Raw genomic sequence first — 11,192 nt, 5'->3', positions numbered from 1 at the left:
CGACTGTGGTTTCGATCGGTGGTTTCGATTTTGGGGAAATACCTGAAGCGAACGGCGACTGTGGAAGCAGATGGAGGGAACGACGACCGTGGAAGCAGTGGGATTATCGCAGAAGGAGATGGCGACCGGAAGAGCGACCGGAGATGGCGATCGTGGGGGGTGGGAGGCGATGTGAAGGAAGCGCTGTGTAAAGAGGGCAAATTTGGAAAAAATTAGATCTGAATGGTTGAGTGAAGGGTTGGACACAAAATGGTTAAGAGGGATATGTAACGATTAAGAGGTTTCATTTTTTGTGCCAAACACTCCAAACCTCTGGCCGATTAAGAGGCTCCCTCTTAATGTTACCATTAAGAGGGAAACAAATAGCCCCTTAATCATTCTGATCACTTAATCATTATACACCAAAACGTTCAACAATTGTCAAAAGACCCTCATATTTTCAGATTCATTAACCCATTTGAACTTTTCCTAGTTTAACACATGATGGAAAATTTTAACCAAATTTCGTTGGACAACATTTTTATTTTTCTATAAATAAATAAAATAAAAACAAAACACAAGTGACCTTTTAGTAGCGAAGCTACGCTACGTGTCATCCCACCGATATATACAGGCCAAGGAAGGTATAATCTTCTGCGGCCAGTTTACCCTTCAAATAGTCTACGAATAGCAGCTCACAGACATCCATCATTCCATCAAACAAACGAACGATCTTGATCTTTCCACGTGTACAATGAGATCCAGAGATGCTAATCGTGCAACAGACTATCTTTGATCTTTCCTTTAAACCAAAGCAAAAAATAACCCTCACTGCTTAGATCTCGCCGTGATCACCTTCCGTACAACTCACGCCGGACTGATCAACCGGAGATCATACGACCGCCGGTAAACTTCACCAGATATATGATAACCTTGTTTAAGTTCAATGTGTTTATGTAATGTGAGTTGTAAATCGATGGAACATTTAAGTTGCTTGATTTTGCTTAGGGTTTGACCTTTTTGTTAATCTAGTTTTGTTTCAGTATTTCTGCTTCAATTTGTGATTTGAAGTATAAGAAGCAAAATGTTGAATATATTTTGATGTGACAATTAAATGTTCATTACATCGATGAAGTGATCGGCTGAAGTTGACTTTTGAGGTTTTTTGTTTGCTTACAAGGATCAGATTAGGACATTGGAACATGAACATAGTTAGTACTAAGTAGAAATTATCTGTTAATCCTATATTTTAATGCTTAATAGTTGGTTTTCTGCGACTTAAAATGGCTAAAATCACTTTACTTTTATCTCGAGTTTAAGGTATCAAGTATGATTTGTGAATCCCATTGCGAATTGTTTGTTTTACATTTGAAATCGATTGGAGGAGAGTTGTTTTTGTTAACATAGTGTAGCATTGTAATTTAAATACTTATGTATATGATTTTAGTTTTCTTGAGACATTTGTTAAGAGATATGGGTGCATTTTGTCAGAAGCTTTGCTAAATAATTTAAATGGTTGCAGTTTTGTGAACAGAGAGCTCCAATCAACTCTACAAGATGGTATGCTCACTTCTTGCTGGTCAAAGTTTGTGCTGTTCACTCTTTCCCTTGCTGAGTTACTTCAGTTCTGTTTCTTTTTATGTCTTTATAAATTGTTTATATATTTTCATATATAGACTGTTCAGTCCTTCCCTTGCTGAGTTACTTCAGTTCTGTTTCTTTTTATGTCTTTATAGATTGTTTATGTATTTTCATATATAGAACACTTCTCTTCCCACAGATGTCCAAGGTTTTTATTTGAGTTAAAAGCAAGTTATGTCTCGGAAGAAGCATACCCCTACCAGATAGAAATGTAAAAAGGGATGATCAGACCTTCATAAAAGACACAGAACCATGATACACAATATCCAATGCAAAAATATGCATATAGTGATGGTTTTGACTAGGATAAACAGTAAAATTTATAACTATGGGAAGAAAGTCTGCCTGTATCAATTTGCGTCGGGCATTGGAAAGGAGCATGTTGTTTTGCATGTCGATGCAGATAATGCTTCAAGCATCTGGTCTGTGTATTGGCTTACTGAATTGCATTTACAACTATCTACCCAACTTTGGCGTTCCTCAACTTTGAACATCCAAAATAATCCCATTCATCACGACTCATGTATGCCAGCTAGAAATATTGCATGCTAGGCAATCTAAATTTGATGAGTGTTTCCAGGCTCTAAATTTGCTCAATTTCTAGCCCAGGGATGGTGTAAGCTTTTTTCTTGTTTACAGTTCAACATGCCACAGTCATATATCGAAGAGTTCATATTCAAGTCAACCTAGTTGCTTCTCTGTTCAATGAGAGTTACAACAACTTTTGTTCTGGGAAGTCCCATATTGCATAAGTTTCTATCTCGGAAAATTTTGAACTTAAATTAACTTATATCTGGAGATTTTTACCATCACAAAAGGAGTAATGATGCATTTTGGTTCACCAGAACATATTTTAATAGGAACACAAATAATCCACAAAGAACAGTCCACTTTTTCATGATGTAACGTGCATTCACTAAAGCAACAATCATTTTTGGGGCATTTGATTAGTGGTCAAATTTTTTTTAGTATGTGTTTTAAGTTATGCAAGGCAATTGTTGAGGGATAGAGGGTGTAATGGTTTGTAGACATGCAAATGTTTATCTCTAACTTATAAATGAAAAAAAATGTCAATTTGTTGGTCAACTATTGCATTGGCATAGGAAATAAAAAGAACTGAATGTACAATAGCTTTCGTGTAGGGATTTAGCATTTATGTACTTTGGGAGCCAACATTTTAGAGCTTTTTAAAAATGGTTGTACATGAGTTGGACATATGCTATTTATGCTATAGACGAAAATGCGAGGAAGGGAGTGGATAGGAGCAGAGGAAGAAGAAAATTTTATCAGTGTGTCAACCTAAACTGAAGCTTGCTTAAATCCAAAAGGAGCAAGACAATCAGAGGAGTGGGACAAGTAGTTCTAACTATTAGAGCGAAAGGATTCAGAAGGTGAAGAATTGATAGGAATGAGGAGAAGTGGAACCAGTGGGAGGAATGGAAGTCGGAGAACTATAAGCAGGGATCAAGCTAAGAGTGCACCAAAGCTTCCTTGAATCTAGAATGAGTAAGTTGCAAGCAAGCAGGGAAGAGGAGGGGAAAGAGAACGCGAAGGAAGAACTTATATTACATGAATATCTGAATGGGCTAAGTTGGAAGCAAACACACGGTCAATTATCTTGCATTTACCATCATCAAGGAGGCAGCACAACAGATTTAGTTCCCCAATTTGCGATAACTTTGTATGCTGTCATGGAAAGTGAAATTATGGGTGTAATTAGAGATCTAGTTATAAAGCGAAAACAAATAAATTAATGCCTAAATTTAGAGCAACCATGTAAAAAAGCTTCATAAATGAAACTTCAACATTCTTGCCCAGGCAACTCCAAAAGCAGCAAGGAGTCAAGGACATGGCTTTCTTTTCTGTATTCCATTTGTCTGTTCATTTGCGTGTTCTGGTTCAAAGAAATCTAAGCAAGTAATTATAGTGGTTTTTAGCAAATTCATGACTACAGGTGCTAATTGATTGTTCTTATTCTCTTTTGAGAAAATCTGAATGGTATCATTCTGAAATTACTCATCATCTTAGTCTTTCCAGAACAAGGACTTCTGGATATCAAAAGGTCCAGGAAATATAGGCGATGGTGAAATAGCTCACAGTAATTCCTCGAGAAGCGAGTCCAAGCGTTCTCAACAGTGGTTCATGGATGGTGCTGAAGCAGATTTATTTCCCAGCAAGAAGCAGGCAGTTGAAATTCCACACCCCAACTCCTACACTGCACTTCTAAACTCAAACATTTCTTCTTGGGGAAATCCTTCTAGTTTCCATTCTGTAGCAGGCCACTTCACGGAAAGGCTATTTGACAGTGAAACACCAAGGAGTACTAACTTTGATGATAGGAGCCTTCCATCAATGGCTATAGGCAGTATGAGTATGGGAAGGAAGGTTGTTGCTGATCCTTTTGGAATCGATTCCACATTTGGACTATCTATATCTCATCCGCTGGTAGAACCCAGATCTGGTATTAGTTATGGTGGGATAAGAAAAGTTAAAGTCAGTCAAGTCAAGGATGCTGAGGATTTTACATCTGTTTCCTTAGGACATGCCTATTCCACGGGAGATAATAGTACAATGACTGATCATGCTTATAGCAAGGTTGATGATGAGTCCATAACAATGGGGCTCTCTTTTGATAGAGGGAATGACAGCATGATATCAATGACTGACACCTTCCACAGGGGGGATACCAATTTCATATCAATGGCTGAACCATATAACAAGGCGGATACCAGTGAGATGCCGATGGATCTTCCCTACCGGGAGAATAATGGTTCTATATCTGTTGGTCCATCCGTCAGTAAGGATGATAGCAGTATTACAACGATGACTCAATCCTTTATCAAAGAGGATGAAAATAACATAGCTATTGATGCCTTCAATGAACATAATATTGCTTTATCGATGGATCAGGTTTTCAGCAAGGATGATAGCAATGTTACTTCACTGGGTAAAACTTTCGATGAAGGGATTTACAATACCATATCAATCAAGAATGCCTATGGTAAAGTAGATGATATAAGAATGTCAATGAGCAGAACCGATAGCAGTAGTTTATCCATGAGGCATTCTTTTAGCAAGGGTGGAAACAATATCATATCTTTTGGTGGATTAAATGATGATGCCGATAACTTGAATTCAGGAAGGCTTGTATGCAATTATGACTTTTTGATGGGACAACCTTCAGTTCAAAGATCTGAAGAAACTGGGTTGTCTGAATCTACCAGCGATGCACTTGTTAGTGCCTTACAAGTATCTGCCCCTGGAGATGTAATTTCAAAGAGAAAGGAGCAAAAAGCAACTAAAAAGTCTCCTCCAAACAATTTCCCTTCAAATGTTAGAAGTCTGCTATCAACTGGTATGCTGGATGGGATTCCAGTGAAGTATGTTGCCTGGTCAAGAGAGGTAGATGCTAATTGTCATGAGCTCCTTTCACATTATATATATGCATATATTTTTTTTTGCTGATGTGTAATAATTCATATGCATGATAGAAGGAGCTTCGTGCGGTCATTAAAGGTGCTGCCTATCTCTGTGGTTGTCAATCATGTACCTTTTCGAAGGTGAGCTTGTTGCATAAGTTCTTACTTATTATGGGAGGCATTTTGAAACCAATTTTTCCAGCCTAACAACCAGGTATTTGACATTTTAAGGCTATCAATGCTTATGGGTTTGAGCGTCATGCTGGTTGCAAAACAAAGCACCCAAATAATCATATTTACTTTGAGAATGGAAAGACAATCTATGGAGTTGTTCAAGAGCTGAGAAACACACCTCAGAATTTGTTGTTTGAAGTTATTCAGACGATAACTGGATCACCAATCAACCAGAAATCTTTTCGAATTTGGAAAGGTGCCCATTTCATAACTATTTCTCATGTAGTATTTTTCAGAAGTCCTATTTCCATTTATTTTAAGTTCTCACTTTAGTGAGAATCAATTTATCTTCATAACCATATCACTTTCCACTACAGAGTCATTTCTAGCTGCTACACGCGAGCTTCAGCGGATATATGGGAAGGAAGAAGGAAAAGTTGTGACTTAGAGCTGATTTTGTCGAGGTACGGCATGCTATTTCATGCAGGGTTCTACACACTATTTTAGATACGGCGTCATTCTTAAATATGTTATTGTCCTAATTATATTGGATGGTGGATGCAGCAAACAGTAAGTATCATCTAAGCAGAAACTTCGCCTTTATGTAGGCTATCTCTTATAACGCCCTATGTACATGTGGTTGAGGCCTGAGGGCAATGGATCCTTTTATCAAATCATTAACATCCTCTTAGTCAAGATAGGTAGATAAATTATCCTTTATAAAAACAAAATTTTCTGGGTAAAGACGATATTCTATTTAATAGTTTTACAACTGACACTAGCTTTTTTTCTCTAGATGTTAAACAGAGCGCTTTTGAAAAATTACCGCATGACAAAATAGTAATATTAGATACAGTACTTCAATATCTTTGTGTACATAACTACATATAGTAGGTTAAAACTTAAAAACCAATGGTTCAAAAAGCTACCATCTGTAAGAAAATTACATTGTCTCATACATTACGGTTAATGTCTTTGTTTGCTACCTCCTACTCCTTCCACCATCCATTCCTACCCCTAATCAAGAGAGACATATCCTTGTTTTCTACCACCTCCTCCATTGCTTTAAAGAGAGTTTGTATCGGGGATGAGATTTCTGATTAATTTTGCTTAATAGATGGATGGAGTGCCCGGAGCTTGACATTTACTGTTAGCATAAATCAGCCGTCTGACTGTGTTTATCGCATACTGTGTAATTGGTGGATATAACTTCATCTGATGCTTTGATGGTGATGACCTTGTTACAAGAATTTTCTTCAGATTCTTTAACCGGAATTTGCTTTTCTGGTGCTATTGGCTCACCAATAGAAAGGGATGAAAGCTTGTTATCCTTGCTTTTACCCCAGACAACGAGATAGAGCCCCACAACTATGACAATGGCTCCAATAACCCTGTGAGAATATAAATTAGCTGTCAGTTTTTTTTCACGTTTCTGGTAAATGAACAAGAATTGGGGAAAAATTACCTTCCTAGGTACGTTTTCTCAGCTAGAATAATGGACCCCATGATAGCTACAATTATCATGCTCAATGGACTGAATGCAGTCACAAAAACAGGACCTCTTTCTTTCATTATTATTCCTTGGATGTAGTAAGCGAGACCCGAACATATTATGCCCTGCATAAACATGAAGGAAGTTAGAGGGGTTCAATAATGCACACACCGCCTATTTATAGATGGTTATACCATAGTTATCAGTTTACACATTTCTGTCTTTTGGCACATCATTTATGTAGTAGTTTTGCAATCAAGCTCCAAAATATATAGCTGAAAACAGTAGGTGGCAATGTTGACCATGACTATGTTAACCAAGTATTAATGATTATGCGTTTTACGTTCTGATACATGGATTGTGGGTTAACATGCTTCTGGTGATTAGAGTTTAGCATAACAAGCTGGCAACTGAGATAGTGGTCCAATGAGTGAAATTTGTTCTAGAATTGATGATTATGCAACTTGTGAAAAGAATTTTAATGTAAATTAGTGTTCCTTACACTGTACAGTGTTGCTAGAAGTGTAGTGTCCCACTTTATAGCCCAAACTGCTGTTTTCCCTCTCTCCATAATCATTGCCACTATTGCTCCTTCTGCTGTTCCCAATAAGCATATCCAAGCTGTTAGAGAGAGCTCGGCTGGATAAGACTTTAGCGTAATTGCCTACGGATTGCACAGAAACACATGAAAACTAGGAGAGATATACTTCGCTATTATGTCTATCAAAATATATGGATCCTTACTTGTAGAACCATGAAGCAAGACCAACTGAAGCATCCAACTGTGATCATAATAGCACCCTTGAGGGAATGATGGAGATCTACCCCATTGTTTATGACGTTACTGTTAGTTCTTCCCTTTGTCCAAAATAGCTCTAAAATTGGGCCTTTCACCAGTGTCATAAGCATGGCTCCTGCAACTGTTGTAATTGTCCCGATTACTTTCGCTTGGCTGCGAATACTCTTTAGGTTCACCACCTCGAGCCTGAGACAAGCAAAATTCACCAATACTATTAAATTATTGTCACATGCTTACTGACAGACATTCTAAGGGGTTTTTTGGTTGGTTTTCCATTAATTCCTGTTTGGATAAAGCTGTCAGTGTGGATTAATCTGTCTGTATAGATTGGGAATGGTTTTTGTTTGTGAAGGGCTTTTCATAGATATATGGAGTGTTCTTTAATTGGGAGGGGCAGGTTTGGAAGAAACTTGGCTTTTTGCATAAAGCTCCCCCCTAGAAGCTTACTGAATAAGCCACTTTCTATATCATTAAGCCACTACCAAACAGTCATGTATAGCTTACCGAATAAGATGCGAGTCCCATTCAGCTCATTAAGCTGCTAACAAGCAGGTTCTAGTTCTAATTTTTCCACTTGAGTTTTTTTAACTTGCTTTTTTATCGTCTGAATTAGGAGTAGGATGAGGGGTGGAGGATAGATCTGGCAATCTTTTTTGATCTTATTGGTAATGTTGATTTTATGTGCATGAATAGGTTTTTGGACAGGAGAACACATATTTGGTATCATTTCCCATGTACATGTTTATATGTCCATCCGTGTGCATGTTTAGAGCATCTCCAACAGATTTCCTAAAATGGAGAAAATAGAGATTTTGAGGAATTTGGGTATGTTTTTTGCTCCAACAGATTCTCCAAAATGAAGAAAATAGGAGAGTGTAAAAATCTCCAAATTTGGAGAACACCCCAAAAATGATTACAATGAGAGGGAAATATTATTGAATATATATCCACCAATAGGAAACTTTGAAAATAAATATATAGAGAGAGAAATAATATTTTTATTAGATGAAAGGATACTTTTAGTAATATAATCCATGTTGTAATCGTAATCTCTAAAATGGAGAATCTGTTGGAGTTGAATATATTTTTGTTTTAGAGATTTTGAATTTTCATTCTCTATTTTAGAAAAAAATTGGAGAATCTATTGGAGATGCTCTTAGGCGGGTTCCAACAAGAACCGTAAATATATTGAGAACTAACTATTCATGCTTTAATGCTTTATGCATGATAATGCCATGATATATGTTCATGATGAAAATACATGATATTCATAATTGAAAAAGCATGATATCATGAATTATGAAAAATGTATGATATTCATGATGATTGGTATTCAGGGTTATTTATCATGAATATTACATGAAATAGTTGGTTCTGAGGTTCTCAAATATTTATGGTTATCATTTGGACTTTCCCCATTGCTTGTTAAATGTTTTGTCGTTGTTACCTTAAAATGCAGGCCATGACAAAAGTTATAGCAGGAAGAACATTGCACATTGAAACCGCAAATGTTGCTGTTGTAGCTTTCATCCCCATAAAATAGAGGTTCTGATCAATAACCGGCCTGCCAAAAAAGAGGCATGGAAGATCGTTATTTAATCATCACATTAGACGACTAACACAACTTTGGCTTAATATCGACTATCGAGAAAAACTTACTCCAGTAGTGCAAGCAGCATAAGCTTGACAAAGATCGAGAGGGTCATTTTTGGCCTTATTTTCCTGTTACAAAGATAATGATTAGTTAAAATTAAGAAATTAATACATATAGATGGAGGTTCAAGGGGAAACCCCCATAAAATGAAAAACTGAGGAACACCCCGTAACCCTTCAATAGCACGATATGCACATCTGCATACAAGTAAGTGGAGCTGTTTTTTGGATACTCTGCATGTGTGCATACCAGATAAATTGCTTACAAATTACTTCTATGCACATGTGCATACTTTCCAGATGAATGTTTACCAGGGTGCTCCTTAGTTTTTAATCTTTTTTGTGGTTTTCTCGTGAAACTGACCCAATACATATAACCATATAGATATAGAAACAAATTAGGAGGAGAGAAAGAGAGACTTGTCTAGAACGATTGCGAAAGGGGTCATGACGATAGTAGCAACAACATGCCGGTAAACAACAAATACGTAATTGCTCATCCCTTGATTCAGAGCCACTTTAGAAATAACATCCATTCCTGCAAGCCCGAACTGCAAGAAAATAACCGCTAAAAACGGCTTCCCCTTTCTAAAAATTTCGCTCATAGCCTCACTCGATACATGCTTATTCATTTCACTAGTTGTGGCAGCTTAAAAAAACACTTGTATTAGTTGTATGGAAATAACTAGCCTCTTATCTCTCTATATATAATATTTCTGCAGCAGTGAGAACAATCTTTCAAATACTTGCAATTTCAACCCCTGTTTACCCTTGTCACTACTTTATTATGCCAACATTTATTTATAATCTTTTAAATTGGAAATTTATTTAAAATATTCACCAACTTTCCATTTTGACCCTAGTTTTGGACTATAGTTATAACATCAATATATTTTGACTGTTTTGCAGGGAGGAGATTACGCAAATCAGTTCAATCGACCCTACCATAAACATTCGAGTTTTTGCAATATGATTTTTGGTAAGTTTTTCGTTAACCGATGTAAATTGTTTTTGGTAAGATGGTGTGATTTAAGATGATAGAAGGGTCAAAACTCTAAAGCCAAAACTCCTACTATTTTGGGATAAAAGGCTCGTTTTTCGTTGTGGTAAGAAGATTTTACGCTAGCACACTGTTCAACAATGATGAAGTTGATTACCCTAAAAAACACACCCTGCACGTTTTTTGTTTGCTGCCGTTTTCCTGTAAATCGAAGCCTATGACTTAATCAGGATAGTAGGGGTACCGAAAAGCATACTAAAATAGCATAGTTTGCCATTTGTGCTTTCCTCATAGGTAATGCACCATTAGAACTTTAGCTCGAATGTAGAATCTACTTTAATTATGTCTAGTATCTTTGTTTCGTTGATCCACTGGTATCAATGTTTTTGTTCTCCATTACTGTAACACCCTATAGCCCAAAGCAGCAGACCGACCCAATAACGTCCAAATAAATTTAGAACCATGGTAGAAGTTATTGATAGACCATAACTTCGAGTTTGTCAGGAGGTCATGAATCTAATTTAATACCCATGTGGAACGGGTTGTTACAATTACAGTATTGGTAGACCACATAACCCAAAGTAGCACGCTGACCCAATAACATCCAAATAGAGCTAAAACCATGGTAGAAGTTATTGGTAGACCATAACTTTCTGAGTTCATTAGAAGTAGATGACATATCTGCTTTTCTATCCATGTGGAATGGACTATTACAGTTACGGTATGTGTTTGTGTCCTACCCCAGAACCGTATGGTCCAGATGGATCATTTTTTTTTCTTTAGTTCTTGGAAAACAACGGACGCCCATGAGATGAACAAACTTTACGACTTTTATGACCTCATCATAGGATTTATCGCCCTTTTTAGAGTCGGTTGCTTGAAAAAGCATAGAACGGTTGTACTGTTAGCTTCGTATATAACATGGCTTGCGTAACGTATGTAGGGATTTTATATACGGTGTGATTTGTTGATAGGCAATAATGCAAAGTGAGAGTTGCGTATGAAAGCACTAAGAGGTGTTTCTACTGAAAAGCC

At 37.0% G+C, this 11,192-nt stretch overlaps 2 protein-coding genes across 4 annotated transcripts; one reads left to right on the top strand and one right to left on the bottom strand.

The window, feature by feature from the left end:
* Positions 1 to 1,497: 1,497 nt before the first annotated feature.
* On the top strand, positions 1,498 to 10,345 carry LOC112519359. Of its 3 annotated transcripts, none has more exons than XM_025127428.1 (6): positions 1,498 to 1,539; positions 3,658 to 5,022; positions 5,112 to 5,180; positions 5,271 to 5,469; positions 5,591 to 5,677; positions 10,067 to 10,345. In XM_025127428.1, exons 1-5 carry the CDS (start codon positions 1,537 to 1,539, stop codon positions 5,659 to 5,661), a joined length of 1,707 nt encoding a protein of 568 aa, XP_024983196.1. In that variant the 5' UTR covers positions 1,498 to 1,536; the 3' UTR covers positions 5,662 to 5,677; positions 10,067 to 10,345. The 3 variants fall into 3 exon arrangements, with proteins under 3 accessions (XP_024983196.1, XP_024983195.1, XP_024983194.1); XM_025127427.1 differs by having other exon boundaries at positions 1,502 to 1,539; positions 3,649 to 5,022; positions 5,115 to 5,180; XM_025127426.1 differs by having other exon boundaries at positions 1,502 to 1,539; positions 3,649 to 5,022.
* Positions 6,026 to 9,832, bottom strand: LOC112519360 (WAT1-related protein At2g37460-like). The gene is made up of 7 exons (XM_025127429.1): positions 9,578 to 9,832; positions 9,164 to 9,226; positions 8,952 to 9,068; positions 7,450 to 7,690; positions 7,208 to 7,369; positions 6,679 to 6,830; positions 6,026 to 6,604 (listed from the first exon to the last, which is right to left on the bottom strand). The coding sequence occupies exons 1-7, from the start codon at positions 9,787 to 9,789 to the stop codon at positions 6,364 to 6,366; spliced, it is 1,188 nt and encodes a 395-aa protein (XP_024983197.1). The 5' UTR covers positions 9,790 to 9,832; the 3' UTR covers positions 6,026 to 6,363.
* Positions 10,346 to 11,192: the final 847 nt, after the last annotated feature.

This window comes from Cynara cardunculus (assembly GCF_001531365.2).
Source record: "Cynara cardunculus var. scolymus isolate 2C chromosome LG 10, CcrdV1, whole genome shotgun sequence".
In the NCBI taxonomy this organism is placed as follows: Eukaryota; Viridiplantae; Streptophyta; class Magnoliopsida; order Asterales; family Asteraceae; genus Cynara; species Cynara cardunculus.
The sequence above is the reverse complement of the archived record's forward strand: the minus strand, read 5'-3'. Positions and strand labels throughout refer to the sequence as shown.